This window comes from Haliotis rufescens, unplaced genomic scaffold, assembly GCF_023055435.1.
Source record: "Haliotis rufescens isolate VD_foot unplaced genomic scaffold, xgHalRufe1.0.p SCAF_59, whole genome shotgun sequence".
Taxonomy (NCBI): domain Eukaryota; kingdom Metazoa; phylum Mollusca; class Gastropoda; order Lepetellida; family Haliotidae; genus Haliotis; species Haliotis rufescens.
In genome coordinates, this window is record NW_025964323.1 from 2530730 (window position 1) to 2549550 (window position 18821).

The window sequence follows — 18821 nt, forward strand, 5'->3', positions numbered from 1 at the left end:
GCATATTTGTTTTTTTCGTATCCTTACAATTGGAGACCTGAAGGCATCATCGAACGATATTTAAGACGGAAACACGAACAAGACTTCACAACACAGCGACCTTGGACGTCGCTGCAGATCGGTGAGTCTGAGTTTCCTTTACAGCCATGGGTTTAACATACATATATTATGTGTCTAGACATATTTCACACCTGCATACAGCTGCATGTTTACATGGTATAGTCTGGCTGTCCTTAATCCTTCTAATAGAGACCGCCTCCGTGGTCCAATGGTAGAGCGTCCGCCCGGAGAGCTGAAGGTCCGGGGTTGGATCCACGACCGCGTCGTAACATAAGACGTTAAAAGTTGGTACTTGTTCTTACCCTGTTTGCCGCTCGGCATTAAGGGGCTAAAACAAGGACTGGTCGGCTCGGAGTCAGTATTCTGTATCTGAGTGGGGTATTCATGTTAAGTGCGGCATGGTTTCTAAGTGGAGGCGGCTAGCACTATACAATCGGCATTAGTCCGGACGAGTACAAACAGACACACACACACGCGCGCAATAATCTTGGACGACGTTAAACCAACTTTCACCTCACCTCACCCCCCTTCTAATAGAAAAATAATGCATGTACAATTGTTGTTCGAAAAAATGTTTACATATAAAAAAATAAACTGAACTAAAGCTTCTTTAGTTGTGGCACCAACAAGAGGCAACAGAGATACATATACAAAGAGGTGCACAGACATTCATAGACAGTTCCCGAGTTGTCCTGATATATGGGCTTTCCTCCCATTTCCAAAAAGCTGACACGTGGTGATTTATATACTGTCAAAAGCGGCGCTCAACCACGCTCTCTCACCCACACATATATACACATTTACATCCTTTTTGCAGACAATGTCAAATACGCACATCTTTATGATTAGTAAGACATCTTAACATAGTTGTGACCATTTGTTCTTCAGTACTGAGTGCAGTTTGTTCTGATTTCGATTTTTTTAGGGAAGATTCAACGGAAACATTTTGATCAATGTGTGATCGTGGTTAATACATTCAAGGCCTCAGTAAAGCTTTCATAATGTTTTATGGTAGACGTGTGGAGGACATTTTCAAATTTGACACATCAGTGATAAAAATTATGTCCTATGCAATTTCCCAATTTTGACTTGCACCACATGTCCTTGTGTTTTTGTCGGGTGAACAATTGACATGCTTTTGCATGTGTTTTTGACGGGTGCCACCGGGGGCAGGATAGCCACACCTTTTTGCGGACACCTTGTATCATTACTATTTGATATTGATTCATAAACAGATAGTGATTCATTGTCGCAATAGTACAATCGGCTCTGCTTTGAGCAGGGAATTCTTATGAATATGGAAAGGGTTTTGTCGCTTTTAAGAACATTCATGTCAAATATTGCGTGTTTTTCCTTCAGAGAAATGGTGTTTTTTTATCTTTAACGAGTAATTTGAGCTCCTGAATTTCAACAGATGTTATCAAAAATGTTCTTGTGAGGAAGTATGTTTTACATCTTAATTCACTTTAACGATATTATAAAATATAACCTCAGTAGAGCATTCACAATTTAACATCTTTCTTTGTTGAGAAGCATCTTTGAGTCTATATTCACTTAATAATTGCAAGTGTTATATGCTTGAAGCTGATATTATCGTGCTAGTTTGAGCTTTTCTAGATTCTTTAAGGTGTGAATGGTATTAATATTACCAGTTTGTTATGCAGAAAATGAATGTCATTGTGACGCATTTTGGTCACGTGCTACTTTAGGCATTCGAGCCTTTGGGTATCGCCCGTGAAACAAATGAACATTTTGATAATGATACCAAAACATTAATTGTGAAAATGAATAGATTGTGTGATGATGCTTTGCAAATAATTGTTGCCCAAGGCCTTAACCACAATATCCAATATCGCACGTGTATATGTGTAGTTACATGAACATACTGTAGGATGTCTACTGGGGATAAACATCGGTTATTTCTTTTTCCATCCATGTTTGACATTCTGATCAAAGATACTACACCATAATATTCCAAAATGAAGTGAGCTTCAAAACCCTGTGACCTTATTTCCCTGAGCTCATCTCTGCTAAGTGACTTTGGATCTGGTTAGTTATTCTGGAGTATAAAAGTCCAGTTTCAACCCTGGCCGAACTAGGTTGGAATTCCTGGTCTCGATCGTAGCGCCACCTGTCCCTGCTATGCCTCCCCTATGGACCAATCAGATTCCACCTCTCGTATCACTTGCCTTTGCTTCAAACAAAATAACTGCGCCCAATCAAGACAATCTGATCGATAATCAAGATATATATTGTGATAAAACGAGTCTTACTTCCCAAAGTGCATCAAATCACGTGAGCACCCTGATTACAAAGATTTAGAAAATATCTGTTGACAACGAGTGGGCGGTGCACATGCTTTGCAAATCCTGCAATCGACCGAAATCTGCATGACAAATTTGATTTCGTTGAGCGATTTTGATTAGACTATGCACAGACTCGTTAGTCCAGACACAGTATTACTCCATAATACCAACCTAGTTCGACAAGGCTTGAAACTGGACTCTTATAGTCAATTAACTCACTTGCCTCGGGAAGATTGTTTAGGTGTAAAAGTGTGAGGTAGGACAAGGGTCTTTTTTGGCTCAAGTCCAGCAAAATGTTTAGAAATTGTTTTGTAAGTTAATGCATGTGCACTAATCAATGTGAACTAGAACTATTCATTTCAAAAACTACAACACAAAATACATAGGCAAAGAAAATTGTGTCAAAAAGTCTTAACGGCTTTCGTGCTGTTTTTCATTGAAGATGTACTCGGTGACAACACGAACATAGGGTAAAATAAGCATTTAGGTTCACGGACTTATACTAAGATGTAAGATTTTGCAAGCATGAAAAAGAAAAAAGTCAGCTTAGCGTCAATGTGGAGCCAAATAGTCCAGTAGTTCAATACATGCACGATATATCATACACAGCAAATGGAATTATTCATTAATATTTTCCCTTTTTATACTTTGATGACAGAAATATCAACATGACGCCATTGATAGTCGGTCTCTGCCTGGCCGTACTGGGGGTTATGGTGTCAGGACAAGGGCCCTTTACCGGCCAAAACTACTTCCCTACAGCGAAGCACCGGCCCAACAAGCAACACCAACATTTCTACCCGTCAAGAATATATTTCGACCACCCAGGCCATTTTCCACCGCACGGGAAAAACGACGACCAATACCCCCCGCATGGGAAGCAACAAGGCCAATACCCAACGCACGGGAAGCAAGACGACCACTACCAAACGCACGGGAAGCATCAAGGCCAATACCTACCGAACGGGAAGCATGAAGGCCAATATCCAACGCACGTGAAGCAAGGAGGCCACTACCCAACACACGAGAAGCAGCAAGGCCACTACCCAACGCACGGGAAGCATCAAGATCACTACCCAACGCACGGGAAGCAACAAGGCCACTACCCAACGCACGGGAAGCAACAAGGCCACTACCCAACGCACGGGAATCAACAAGGCCACTACCCAACGCATGAGAAGCAACAAGGCCACTACCCAACGCACGGGAAGCAACAAGGCCACAAACCAACGCACGGGAAGCATCAAGACCACTACCCAACACACGGGAAGCAACAAGGCCACTACCCAACGCACGGGAAGCAACAAGGCCACTATCCAACGCATGGGAATCAACAAGGCCACTACCCAACGCACGGGAAGCAACAAGGCCACTACCCAACGCATGGGAAGCAACAAGGCCACTACCCAACGCATGGGCACCAACAACCCTACTACCCACCACAAGGGCATCAGGGACCCAAGTTCCTCCCAAAAGGGCAACAACCCCTTTACCAACCACAAGGGTCACATCAACCCCACTTTTCAACAAATGGGCACCAGCAACCGCAAAACAGCAAAAACGGATTAAAGCAGATCAACAAACCCAGTCAGAAGGTTTCAACACCGAAGACCCCGGTTCATGAATGACAACTCTGAGTTTGGAAAACAAGGGTAAAAGTAAGAACATTTATCCTGTGTAAATACTGAAATTATCACATATGATAATCGAAAGACATTGAAAGAAACCAAAACTAAAAACGACGTAATTTTTTATGTGTTTGAGTACCGAGTACGTATAAAAAACACATTATTTTTCATGGTAATGTGCGTGCGGGCTGGCGGGCGTGTGTGTCTTGCACGTGTGATAGCATTCACACTCGTTCGCGGAAAGAAAAAAAACTATATTACGTAGCTCTTATGACAGCACTTGCTATTTACATTCTGTAACACCCAATCAAGTATGCCATCAAACCACTGACTGAAAGAATGAGCATTGATCGGGGTTCAATGGTATGCATGAGGCACTGGAGCGTCATCGTTGATTTTGACCGGTCATGTAGAATGGTCTGCGTGGGCAGTCCTCCCCATTTGAAATTGACAAGTGACTGCCAACGGCTATATAAAGCGGTGTGTACATCTCCAACTATATCAAAATCACTTTAAAAATTAATCTGCACGTCTTTGTTTTCTTTCAGTTCGTGCTGGTAATGAACGTTCCGCATATACATCCGCATGCAGTCACATGTCTATTTCAAATGGGGAGGACTGCCCTAGCAGACCATCTGTCGATCCTCAGTCGGTTTGTAACCACGTGATCAAAACTCAATGATGTTGCTTATCGCCAGCAAAATGGCTATTTCTTGAAAGCACACTTTGCAATTTTCGTCATTATTGTGAGTAATATTCCTTATCGGCGGAATGGCTTGTTTTCACCGTATAATTATTAGCACACATGCAACTGTCTTCGTTAATTAATAATCGCGATATATCGCTATTCTGTTTCAAGTGACCAGGACTAGTGTGTGTTAACTGCCAAGCACAACAAAGTATACACTTGAACACTGGATTTGAGCGAACAATTACAAATGTACAAAACGTCATCAGGCTGACCCGTCCATAGATACTAGTCCTCATTGATATGGGCGTTCGCTTGTCATGCCGAAGACCCGGGTTCGATTCCCGACATGGTACAATGTGTGAAGCCCATTTCTGGTGTCCCCCGCCGTGATATTGCTGGAATATTGCTAAAAGCGGCGTAAAACCATATTCACTCATTGACATGATGCATGTAATATCGCCTATGATATCTGTATCAAATACATCACCATCGAATAACCATTTCGTGTTTGTTTTATTTTTAGCCACTATCAAAACATTTAGTGTTTACTTTTTTCAGCTCGGCAGTTTATAAGTCACTGAATCTGAGCAATTCCTGCCTGTTCTGACGACAACCGTGACATACCTCCAGATTCCTCACCGCGTTCGTTGTGTGTTAATACGTACTGGCTTGTTTCAGATTCACCAGTCCTGACTTAAACCCTATGTCTGTGCAGCAAGAAAATCGAAGATTACACGATGCATATCAACACGGCAGTGACTATGTATATTTGATTGTTGTTGTATTGAGACTTAATAAAGCATATCTGATTACTTGTGTTGTTTCGTTGTTGATGTATTTACTTATTTCGACATCGCAAGTATTACAATGTTAAGAAATGAATAGATGATGACTTGAACAAGCAAGCGTATTTTCGATGCACAACAGTAACAACTTCGGGCGGCGCAATATCAACAGATTATCAGGATGAAGAATAGTGTCCTCAATAGCACAATTGTCAGGCTTTACCTCTTCACTGCAAGAGGTGACAAGGACATGCTCGTCTGCAAGCTCCTCACAGCGATATCCCGTTCGCGGAGCTCTCCAGACTATCGCTGCCACCAGTCAAAACTCCCCACAGTGATAGATGACCACAACCATGCTTGGAGTTGAACTCGCAGCCGATTGACCGTTATGTTTACAAACAAGTGACGACTGTCGTGACGCCGAATACACTTACCCCTGCTAAATTACTTTCTTAGTTTGTCAATTTGAATTTCTATTTCATTAAAACTATCATGTAACTGATAAATTATGAATGTAAGGGAGAAGTTGGTTGGTTTTCCGTTAGTCTGCAATCTCGAACCAATCTGATTATACAAACAACAAAGTAAATTCATGTGGAAAACATTGTCAGTCGTAAACCTTTTCAAAATGAACTATGATGGCATTCCCAAAGACATAAACAAACGTATAAACGTGACTACATTTGGGGTTAGAGGGCAAATTTCAAGATTCTTGTAATGGCCGCGCCCACACTGGTGGCAGCGATGTTACCGAGAGTGTAACGAAGGTGTCACGCGCTGGGAAGGAGCTTGGCTCGTCTGGTGATAGCTACATGCATACCAATTAATACAATATTTTCTTAATCCATATTTGGGTTGTGTTATTACTCTGATTCTATCAAAGGTCTTTTCTTATCAACTGTATGATTTCTACTCAAATGGGCCGCCATTCGGTCAATACAATACATCAATTGAAATAAAAGTCACAAGCTGCAAATAACAGACACACTTATTACGATAAAAGTCATCATTTGCATTTGGATAAGGAATGTCAAAATACAAAACAGATATCAATGAGTGAGTGAGTAAGTTGGGTTAAACGCTTCCGATTAGATCACGGCGTGTCAGCTTAATGTGGGAGGAAAGCCCGACGTAATGCATGTCTAAGACATTTATCACTTTGATGAATACCACGAGTACGGGTATGGTCAACCCACGAGTACGGGTATGGTCTGACAAATCTATAAACCCAAAGGGTGCGAACCGGAATTCGAATCCATAATCATAGTTTCAATGAACAACCTTGACAAATCATATAGATAGCAAAGAAAAGACGCCATACCAAACAGTGTGTACAAAAGAACGCCAGTGTACACAAGGACACCAAACGCTAAAGGATAACATTCTCAATAAAGAATACCAGGGCGCGCTGCAATTTGTACACCATTCCGAGTTTAATCGGCAAATTCCGACGTGTATATATGATAAATGCATATTGCGTAACTCGGCGCCGAGGTTCACAACGTATCAATACGTTATTCCTCGTGTACACACTGTGTGACGTCATACACATGTTACAAACATACATTGCGAACTTAATGCATCCATGTAGAAGTTACCTCAAGTTCAGTACACTTCTGGGAATGATAACAAGAAGCCGTTTGCACTTGGAGCCTTCATTGCTTGACTGTCAATGACCAAGGGGTAGGCAGTCAATCCCAAGTATCGAGCCATTTACACACCCTTTCTTAAACCAAACAAGATCGTCACACGCATTTAATTCGCTTTGCATTCTATATCAGTTATACATAGAGCTACTGCAGACATTATATAATCGAGCCATTCATATCCATATGCAATGTCTACCGATGGATCGAGGGCCCAATGTGCGTGACGTACCCGACCACTTTCGCGACTTTCAATTTTATTTGACGTTAAAGGTAATTAAGCGTGGTAAATTGAATCTGGATAGATATCAAGACTTATGTTCGATGCTCCGGTTGTGCCATAATGATTAGTGCCACCATTCGAAGCGTATTTTGTGACATTGCTTCCGAAGGTGTTTGTTCATGAATGAACATACACGACTCTATGACCAGATCACTAAAGGTGAACATTTCCGATACAAATAATTCGAAAACTCCATAGAAGTGTGCCTGACTTCTGATTATGTGATCCAAAACATCCCAAATGTGAACAATAACATTCTTTATCTCTAGCGTAAAACGCTGTGAGTGGATCACGGTTGTCTTTTCTTATTCCCGTCTTCAGTATAGGTTGGTACAGTTACCATTAATGTCTTTGGCGAACACTCTGATTTCCCTCTTCCAAAATGGTACAGGCAGGATATAAATTCAGCTGACAGATCAAGGAAACCGAATGCACAGACGGGACCCGGCCGGCAGTGCGAGTGACCGACTAGCTGTTGGTCCGATATTTAAGCGCGGCGCTAATGTGACTTTTAAAATGTTCTTATAGGTGTCCTGGGTACTTACAACAATGCGCTTGAATTACCATAAGTTGAAGAAATTCTTCCAAAAGGATCTTGAGCGTCTGGGCTGTTATGTTTGCAAACACAACAGCAAGAGCATGTTGTTAATGCGTGTGCATAGAAATGTCAGCAATGCCCATATTTGGGCATATATCAATATTCACGCACAACCAGATTTTGCAACCGGTTTAGTTTGGTCTGTCAACGAACGAAAGTTATTATGTCTTTACACCTATATATAGACTCGTGAACTTTCTATGGTATCTGACTCGTTTCGTAAAAATGGCATCTAACGCGAAAGAGTTTAGTATTCTCTATATATTTTATGCGTAACATTTGATTATTATTGCATGCTGGTGACCTACATTTCTTTGATGTAATGTTTTTGACCGACTAGCCACCAATATTATAAGGGTAACGCTTTTTTTCAGAGTATTATCATTTGCAGAAGCCCGAAGTCTCCCATTAACCATTATAAACTAAATATCGGTTTTGAAGCATTTACTGAAATTAACGCGAATTTCACTGACCCACTTTTACAAATATGGAAACGTCATAGAACAAACCCGATGACGTCACTATTGAACGTGACGTCACCTTTTCCTATCCATATGACGTCACCTAAAAACGGGCGTGATAATGGCCCGTCGTCAAGCAATATGAGGGCATTTCCAAGTTACAGCGGCCCGCTCATTTCTGATAACTTGCGGACTATCTATCCATTTCAGCTATAATATCAGGGCAACGCTTTTTTATGGCATTATAATTTGCAGAAGCCCGAGTTCTCCAATTAACTGCCCTCCTTCGTCGGGCAGTTGAAAAGACCAAGGCATCTGCAAATGATAATGCCCTGAAAAATAGCATTACCGTTATTATAGCTAAAACCCATGGCACGGGCTACTTGAATTTAATGGATGAAATAAATATGACCTCATCCATGTTGGGTTCATCATTTTTTTGATAACATTACGATAATGACTAACTGATCAGCAAACGGACCATGGCTCTACTTTATGAATAACGTCTTTCAGACGTACACTAACCGACAACATTTGGCCTAAAGTATATTCATCTCAAAAACCATTACCTGTCCCCATGGAGCTAAGTGAGACGCCATACAACTGGAACATTGTTAAGTGAGCCAGTAATAACCAAAACACATTCCTTTCATTTTGAAACTAATATTTTTACGGCCTTCCAAATGAGACACCAGCAAAATACTGTATATTCAAGAAAAATATAGTCTGTGAGCGATTGAGAAATCACATTTAGTTTTTTTTTGTATCGTTACAGTTGAAAACCTCGAGGCATTAGTGAATGATATTTAAGAAGGACACAAGGACAACAGGTTATTTACCTTGAACATCGTTGCAGACCGGTGAGTTTGAACTTCCCTCAGATAGACATAGAAAGTTTCATATATGTAACCTGTTTTTGCGGGGGCCTTACCGTCTATTTAGAGTCATATTTGATGTGTACATTCTGTGTACTGTTTGTCTTTAAATTTGATATTGAATGGTAATTGAGAAACTCGAACAGCAGGTAAAGTAGACTTTCAAAAAGAGTATGCAATTTCTATTTTGATACTAGATTCGATGTAAACATGTTGTTTTTTAAAAGAAATGGGCAAGATCTTAAAACAAACATCATTCATGTTTCATACCATGCATTTCATATCGGGAAATTGGTGTATATTTCAGCCGTCCCGTTTGAGCTCCCCAATTTCAACAAATGTCATCAAATAAATAAAAGCGACAAAACCCTTTCCATGTACATATGAAAGCTCTGCAAAAAGCAGAGTCGATTGTACGATTCCGACTATATCATGAGCATGTGTTTATGAATCACTATCAAATAGTAATGATACTAGGTGTTCGCGAAAAGGTTAGCGTATCCTGCCCCACGCGTAGCAACTGTCACAAACACATGCAAAGGCAATTCAATTGATCACATGAAAATAGTCGTTATGTTTTAATTCTCTGTGTGTGTGTGTGTGTGTGTGTGTGTGTGTGTGTGTGTGTGTGTGTGTGTGTGTGTGTGTGTGTTTGTGTGCCTGTGTGTGTGTGCATATGTGTGTGTGTGCATATGTGTATGCATGGATGTGTGTGTGTGCATGTGTGTGTGCATGCATGTGTGTGTGCGTGCATGTGTGTGTGTGCGTGCGTGCGTGCGTGTGTGTGTGTGTGTGTGCGTGCGTGCGTGCGTGCGTGTGTGCGTGCGTGCGTGCGCGCGCGCGGCTGCGTGTCTGAGTGCCCTAGAGTCTGCGGTCCTGATTGTGTGTTTGTTTGTTAGTTTAATGTCACACTGAGCAACGGTCCAACTGTATGGTAACGGCCTGTACATCATTGAGCCTGGACCCGACAATAAAGTGATTTATAAAATGAGCAGCCACACAATAGCGACACACTATTAACCAAGTCCATTATATTGCCTCCAGCAACCACCGGAATTTGCTGTCGATCAGTCCGCACCCCGGAATCCCCAATATCAGATGATGGCAATGACTTTCCCGCTAGATTTAAAGGGCAAGTTCACACGGAAATGAACCTATTTTTCTTGTATTTTTTCCACATTAAAAGTGTTAACCTAGTAGTGTCATAGACAAAAATTTAAAAATATCACAATTAATTAACATATGTTTTGCATTAAAACGATTTATATTTTTCACATTTACCAAGTGTTCTATTTTCATACCAAAAACACCATGGCTTATGCCCCTTGCAATATGACGTCATGGGTGCCAATTGATAAACATTATGACGTCATCATGCTATGTTAGAACCGCTTCACGTGGTGTAGGTACAGGTGTGTGATTCTAGCGTCTCAGATGCCAGCCAACATAGTGTTATGCTGAGTCACCACTGCGCCGGAGTGTGTCGTAGGCCATGTTGTTTTACCGAAAACTGGTACTTGATATCTTTTGCGTTGAGAATAGACAGGGATCCAGTTGAATTGGCACGAATTACGTCATAATCTAAGGGGGATAACTCAGGCCTGTTTAGCTCGAAAAACAAAGGCCTCATAACGCCATATCATTTTCACACTATTGTGAGCTTCCTACTTTCACAGTGAAAAAAATTAGTTTACATTTTCAAACACAGATATTAACTTATTCTAAAATTGCGTTTTGTTTAGAAAAAGAAAGAAAGTTATTTTTGCGTGTACACTTCCCCTTTAACTATAGAGGCAAACGTCGAACGCACAATCTAAGTATCGCTTCACCATCAAATTTAAAGAGGCTTACATTATCGTCACGTGTTACTTTAGGTCTTCCAGCCTTTGACGATCGTTCGATGGCTTCCTTTAATCTATGCACTGTGACTATAGGAATAACAACTACAAAGCAGGTTGGTTGCAAATGGTCATTCGCACCATGCCAAGGCTCAACATCAGTCAAGATATACAACCTAAAGACCTTAAAACATGCTGCGCGAGCATGAAATTCTACCCGAGCTATCTGTTTCATACAAATTTCATCAGCTCCGTAGTACGTATACAAATGATAGGGGAGACATAGGGTGCAATGCATGCTAGTATACTCAAGAGAGTTCCTTAAGCCTTCCCCAAGGTTAGTCAAGATCAGCACTATTGAGCCCAAAATTTGAGCCCAATTGAATCTGTTTCGGAGGATGGGCAGATGATCGAGACTGATTACTCTGGCGTTGACATTTTATATTTAAAACAAAGCTGAAACCTTTGACATATTATTCCGGTTAAGGATCATTGGGTCGATGTGCATCTGAACATGGTTTTCATCTCACTGGGGAGTGTAAAGATTTCGCCTGGCAGTCAAATTGAAAATGTCAATTTTTGCCCACTCATTGTGAAATGTCCTAATCAGTATATGTGTGCGTCATATATTAATGTTTATTTTGTTGTGTATTGTGGCATATTGTTACACAATTTCAAGATATGAGCTTCATGTGCTACTGTGGCTATCAGAAGGTAGATGGCAATCATGGTTAACACATAGGCTGAGGCCTCTAAATGAGGTTACGGGTGGCTCAGTCGTCTAAGGCGCCGCAACTCGTTGAACAGAGTTGCGTCCCTTGAGCACGCTAGAAACCTATAATTTCGGTTTCGAATCCCGGTTCGCCCTGATTATGTTTCTAGATTTGTCAGCACCGTACCCGTGCTCGTGGGTTTCACCAAATTGGTAAACGTCTGAGCTGCATCACATTAAGCTGACACGCCGTGATATAACTAACATACTGTTTGAAACGGCGTTAAACACAATATCCAATATTGCACGTGTATTTGTGTAGTTACATGAACATACTGTTAGGATGCCTACTGAGGAGAAACATCGCTTATTTCTTTTGCCATCCTCGTATGACATTGTGATCAAAGATACTACACCATAATATTCCAAAATTAAGTGAGCTTCAGAACCCTGTGACCTTATTTCTCTGAGCTCATCCCTGCTAAGTGACTTTGGATCTGGTAAGCTTATTCTGGTTTTAAAAAGTCCAGTTTCAAACCTGGTGGAACTAGGTTGGAATTCCTGGTTCCGATCGTAGCGCCACCTGTGGCTTTTACGAGTTATATCCCTTCTATGCCTTTCATGTGGACCAATCAGATTCCACCTCTCGTATCACTTGCATTTGCTACAAACAAAATGGCTGCGCCTAATCAAGTCAGTCTGATCGATAATCAAGATATATATTGTGATAAAACAAGTCTTACTTCCCAAAGTGCATCAAATCACGTGATCACCCTGATTAAAAGATTTAGAAAATATCTGTTGACAAAGAGTTCACATGCTTTGCAAATCTTGTAATCGACCGAAATCTGAATGACAATTTCGATTTCGTTGCGCGATTTTGATTGGACTATGCATAGACTCGTTAGTCCAGCCGAAATGTAACTCCATAATACCAGCCTAGTTCGGCAAGGGTGGAAACTGGACTCTTATAGTCAGTTAACTCACTTGCCTCGGGAAGATTGTTTAGGGTGAAGTAGGACAAGGGCCATTTTTGTCCAACAAAATGTTTAGAAATTGTTTAGTAAGTAAATGCATGTGCACTAATCAATTTGAACTAGAACTACTCATTTCAAAAACTACACCACAAAATACATAGGCAAAGAAAATTCTGTCAAAAAGCCGTATCTTAACTGCTTTTGTGCTGTTTTTCATTGAAGATGTACTCTAATCAATTTGAACTAGAACTATTCATTTCAAGACCCGCAACACAAAATACATGAGTAAAGCAAATTGTGTCAAAAAGTCTTAACTCCTTTCGTGCTGTTTTTCATTGAAGATGTACTCGGTGACAACACGAACATAGGGTAAAATAAGCATTTAGGTTCACGGACTTATACTAAGATGTAAGATTTTGCAAGCATGAAAAAGAAAAAAGTCAGCTTAGCGTCAATGTGGAGCCAAATAGTCCAGTAGTTCAATACATGCATGATATATCATACACAGCTAATGAAATTATTCATTAATATTTGCCCTTTTTATACTTTGATGACAGAAATATCAACATGACGCCATTGATAGTCGGTCTCTGCCTGGCCGTACTGGGGGTTATGGTGTCAGGACAAGGCTCCTTCGCTCGCCAAAACTACTTCCCTATTGCGAATCGGCGGCCCTACAGGCAATATCAACATTTCTACCCGCCACAAATATATTTCGACCACCCAGGCCACTTTCCACTGCACGGGAAGCACGACGGCCAATACCCAACGCACGGGAAGAAACAAGGCCACTCCCCGCCACAAATATATTTCGACCACCAAGGCCACTTTCCACTGCACGGGAAGCACGACGGCCAATATCCAACGCACGGGAAGCACGACGGCCAATACCCAACGCACGGGAAGCAAGAAGGCGAATACCCAACGCACGGGAAGAAACAAGCCCACTACCCATCGCACGGGAAGCAGGACGGCCAATACCCTACGCACGGGAAGAAACAAGGCCACTACCCAACGCACGGGAAGCACGACGGCCAATACCCAACGCACGGGAAGAAACAGGGCCACTACCCAACGCACGGGAAGAAACAAGGCCACTTCCCAACGCACGGGAAGCAAGAAGGCCAATACCCAACGCACGGGAAGAAACAAGGCCACTACCCAACGCACGGGAAGCACGACAGCCAATACCCAACACACGGGAAGAAACAAGGGCAATACCCACCGCACGGGAAACAACAAGGCCAATACCCACCGTACGGGACGCAACAAGGCCAATACCCACCGTACGGGAAGCACCAAGGCGAATACCCACCGTACGGGAAACAACAAGGCCAATACCCACCGCACGGGAAGCACGACAGCCAATACCCAACACACGGGAAGAAACAAGGGCAATACCCACCGCACGGGAAACAACAAGGCCAATACCCACCGTACGGGACGCAACAAGGCCAATACCCACCGTACGGGAAGCACCAAGGCCAATACCCACCGTACGGAAAACAACAAGGCCAATACCCACCGCACGGGAAGCAACAAGGGCAATACCCACCGCACGGGAAACAACAAGGCCAATACCCACCGCACGGGAAGCAACAAGGACAATACCCAACGCACGGGAAGCAAAAAGGACAATACCCAACGCACGGAAAGCAACAAGGCAAATACCCACCGCACGAGAAACAACAAGGCCACTACCCACCGTACGAGAAGCAAGGAGGCCACTACCCAACGCACGGGAAGCAACAAGGCCACTACCCAACGAACGGGAAGCATCAAGACCACTACCCAACACACGGGAAGCAACAAGACCAATATCCACCGCACGGGAAGCAACAAGGCCAATACCCACCGCACGGGAAGCAACAAGGACAATACCCAACGCACGGGAAGCAACAAGGACAATACCCAATGCACGGAATGCAACAAGGCCAATACCCACCGCACGGGAAACAACAAGGCCAATACCTACCACACGGGAAGCAACAAGGCCAATACCCACCGCACGGGAAGCAACAGCCAAACCAGCGTAAACACGGTCAAACTCAGGAAAAGAATATCAAGAAACACGAACATAAGACCAAGAAGCAAAAATATTATCAGAAACATGTGAAGAATCCCTCCTATACGCAACATGGACAAGAACCTCACTTTACTCCAAAAGGGCATCAGCAACTCGACTCTCCTCCACAAGGGCATCATAACCCCTACTATCCTCCACGAGGGCATCATAACCCCTACTATCCTCCACAAGGGCATCAGCAACTCCACTCTCCTCCACAAGGGCATCATAACCCCTACTATCCTCCACAAGGGCATCAGCATCCCATCTATCCTCCACAAGGGCATCAGCAACTCCACTCTCCTCCGCAAGGGCATCATAACCCCTACTATCCTCCACAAGGGCATCAGCATCCCATATATCCTCCACAAGGGCATCAGCATCCCATCTTTCCACCACAAGGGCATCAGCATCCCCTCTATTCTCCACTAAGGCGTCAGCACCCCTACTACCCTCCACAAGGGCATCGGCATCCTCACTCTTCTCCACTAGGGTATAAACAAACACCACAGGGACATAAGGTACTCCCTCCCCCAACACAAGGGTATAAGGAGCTTCATTCCCCACCGCCACAAAAGCATCCGGAGCCTCTTTCCCCACCGCCACAAGAGCATACCGTGCTTAATTCCCCACCGCCACAAGAGCATACCGAGGTTAATTCCCCACCGCCACAAGAGCATACGGAGCTTAATTCCCCACCGCCGCAAGAGCATACGGATCTTAATACCCCATCACCACAAGAGCATATGGAGCTTAATTCCCCACCGCCAAAAGAGCAAACCGGGCTTAATTCCCCACCGCCACAAGAGCATACGGAGCTTAATTCTCCATCCCCACAAGAGCATACGGAGCTCAATTCCCCACCGACACAAGAGCAAACCGGGCTTAATTCCCCACCGCCACAAGAGCAAACCAGGCTTAATTCCCTACCCCCACAAGAGCATACGGAGCTTCATTCCCTACCGCAACAAAAGGATACGGAGCTTCATCCCCCACCGCCACAAGAGAATAAAGAAGTCCATTCCACTCTGCAAAACGAACAGACTGTGGATCCAAACAAGGGTATCAACGATCCTAATCAAGTTGAAACGATCAACGCTCCCAGTCAAGTTGAAACGAAACGTGCACGTGGATTATTTGGATAAATATAACACATCCCGAGTGAGTGAGTTAAAATGTACAAAATAATAATTTAACGTCGCATCGGCATTTTGTTGGCCATATAGTGACTTCTTATCCTGAGCAAAAACGGATATGAAATTGTCACATGTGTACTTTAAAAAAATAAATTGCAGGGCATCAAACAAAATACGATGCAAGTTTTTAATGTGTTTTCAGTTCATTTAAAAAATATATAATTTGCCGAAACAATAACATAACGAACAAAAAAGTTAGGGAATGTGAATATTTTGGTGATAATGTTAAAAGTTTAAAGATTTAGAATGAAAATATATCCCTTACGAAATCCTAATGGTGCCACTTTCGTTGCATAATTATTTATTTTTTCATCGACATTTCTCCTTATTTCAATTATTTTCTCAAAATTTCTAATTTCTTTCTCGTCACTTCGAGTGTATTTTTGTTGCTTCGATTATTTTCTCGTTACTTCAGTTATGTTCTCGTTATTTCAAGTTCATCTAAAAAAACTCCAAATTTCGAGAATTAAATCTCATCACTTCTCGTTATTTCATTAATTTCTCGAAATCTCGATTTTTCTCTCGGCATATTAAGTTCACTTCAAAAACTCGAAATTACAAGTTTCTTCCTCGTTACTATAATTTGTTCTCGTTAATACAATGGTTCCCCGAAATATCAAGAAAAATAGCTGAAATCACGAGAAAACACTCAAAATCCTTAGTTATTTAATGAACTTGAAATATCAAGGAAATAATCGAAGAAACGAGAAAATAATTGAAAAAACGAGAAAATAACCAACATTTTGAGTTTTGGAAATAAACAAGATATAACGAGAAAATGATCGAAGTAATGAGAAAAAAATAAAAGTAACGAGCAGATTATCGAAGAAACAAGAAAATAATCGAAAGTTCGACTTTTTTAAAATATCCATGAAATATAGACAAAATATTTGAAGTAACGAGAAAATATTTCGAGAAAATAATCGAAATAACAAGAAAGCTATCGAAATGACAAGAAAATACTCGACATTTTGAGTTTTTAAAATAAGCTGTAAGTAACGATAAAATAATCCAAGTAACGAGGAGAAAATGGAAATAACCAGAAAATAATCAAAGAAAAAAGAAACATCAAAATTTTGAGTTTTTTAAGATAAACCGAAAACAACGAAAATAATCGAAGTAACGAGAAAATTACTGGAACAACGAGAAAATACTCGAAATTTCGAGTTTTTGAACTAAACATGAAATAATGACAAAATAATAGAAGTAACGAGACAAAACTCGAAATTTCGATAAAATAACAAGAAAGAACTCTTAAGTTACAAAAAACAGGAAATAACCAGGAAATAATCGAAGGAACGAGAAACAACGAAATTTTGAGTTTTTTACAATAAACATGAAATAACGAGAAAACAATTGAAGTGATGAGAAAAAAAAATCGAATTTCGAGAACAAAATGAAATAACAAGAAAATGATGAAAATGATGAGAAAAAGATAGAAATCTCGAGTTTTTGAAATAAACTCGAAGTAACGAGAAAATATTCGAAATGACGAGGAAATAATCGAAGTAACGAGGAAAAACTCGAAATTTCGAGAAAATAATTGAAATAATGAGAAAATAATCGATGTAACAAGAAAAAACTCTAAAATTCGAGTTTTTGAAATAACGAGAAAATAAACGCAGTAGCCATAAATAACTGAAATTACGAGAAAATACACGAAGTAATGAGGAAAAATGGAGAGAATAAATAAGATAATCAAAGTAACGAGAAACTACTCAAAATTCCGAGTTTTTAAAAATAAACAAGAATAACGAGAAAATAATCAAAGTAACGAGAAAATAATTAAAATAACGAGAAAATAATCGAAATTTCGAGAAAATAATTGAAATAACGAGAAAGTTCGATTTTAAAAGTATAAAACTATGGTACCAAAGTGGCATCATTAGGCTTTCGTAGCCTCGGTCAATCGTTACATGATGAATTGTTATGCTACCATTGCTGTATATTGCTGTAAAAACTTGTCACGTCTGTTGACAGCACGCACATACACACACTGAACTGAAATGAAGAATTCAAAATGTGCCCCACCAACCCCTACCACAACCACCATACATCGCTGTAAGGAAAGTCTATATGAGATTATCGTTATATCTGATACTATGGATGTGAGAGGAGAATGCTGTTTAATGCCGCAGCCAGCAATATCACGTCGGCTGTAAATAATCTGACAAGGCAAACCAGTGACTGACAGTATGATCATTGATCTGAGTCATGTCGGGGAACAGTGACACGTAATCTGCTAAGTCACAGTGTCTGACTCTCCGCCTATATGCATGGGGTTATCCGCCGCCAGGGTGTGTTAGTTTGACGTTGGAGGAGCGCCCGAGGTGATGCACGTCATGTTTAATTACCCTCTTGACTCACGGAGGTATTGCTTTGACTAAACATCTTTACTGGACGCTTTGAGATTCATATCGAAAACATCACAGAAATGACGTTCGCAAACACCGTTGTGTCGAAGTTGAAGGGACCGAAGTAAATACTTCGAGTTATCAGACACAACCGTAAATGATCAATAAAGAAGGAATATGAAGGGACCAAGCTTTTACTTCGAGACAAACGCAATTTCGACACATCTAAGTTCGACACAACGGTGTTTGACTGCTTATAAAAACTCTTAAAACATATAAGACAAAAATCAGTATAAATAGTTATATATTGAAGGAATTCAGTCAAAGATCATAATTCCACGAGTTT

At 41.3% G+C, this 18821-nt stretch overlaps 2 protein-coding genes across 6 annotated transcripts; both read left to right on the forward strand.

Moving 5' to 3' along the window:
* On the forward strand, nucleotides 1–5497 carry LOC124115778 (glutenin, high molecular weight subunit DY10-like). Of its 5 annotated transcripts, none has more exons than XR_006858023.2 (4): nucleotides 1–121; nucleotides 3025–4024; nucleotides 4543–4646; nucleotides 5364–5497. XR_006858023.2 is itself a non-coding variant. In XM_046476895.2 (4 exons), the coding sequence occupies exon 2, from the start codon at nucleotides 3035–3037 to the stop codon at nucleotides 3992–3994; it is 960 nt and encodes a 319-aa protein (XP_046332851.2). In that variant the 5' UTR covers nucleotides 1–121; nucleotides 3025–3034; the 3' UTR covers nucleotides 3995–4024; nucleotides 4543–4551; nucleotides 5364–5497. The 5 variants fall into 5 exon arrangements, 4 of the variants coding, with proteins under 4 accessions (XP_046332851.2, XP_046332853.2, XP_046332849.2 ...); XM_046476895.2 differs by having other exon boundaries at nucleotides 4543–4551; XM_046476897.2 differs by having other exon boundaries at nucleotides 3025–4018; nucleotides 4543–4551.
* A 3783-nt stretch (nucleotides 5498–9280) lies between these two features.
* Nucleotides 9281–16247, forward strand: LOC124115777 (adhesive plaque matrix protein-like). Its single transcript, XM_048385491.1, has 2 exons — nucleotides 9281–9318; nucleotides 13418–16247. The coding sequence occupies exon 2, from the start codon at nucleotides 13428–13430 to the stop codon at nucleotides 16068–16070; it is 2643 nt and encodes an 880-aa protein (XP_048241448.1). The 5' UTR covers nucleotides 9281–9318; nucleotides 13418–13427; the 3' UTR covers nucleotides 16071–16247.
* The last annotated feature ends 2574 nt before the right edge of the window (nucleotides 16248–18821 follow it).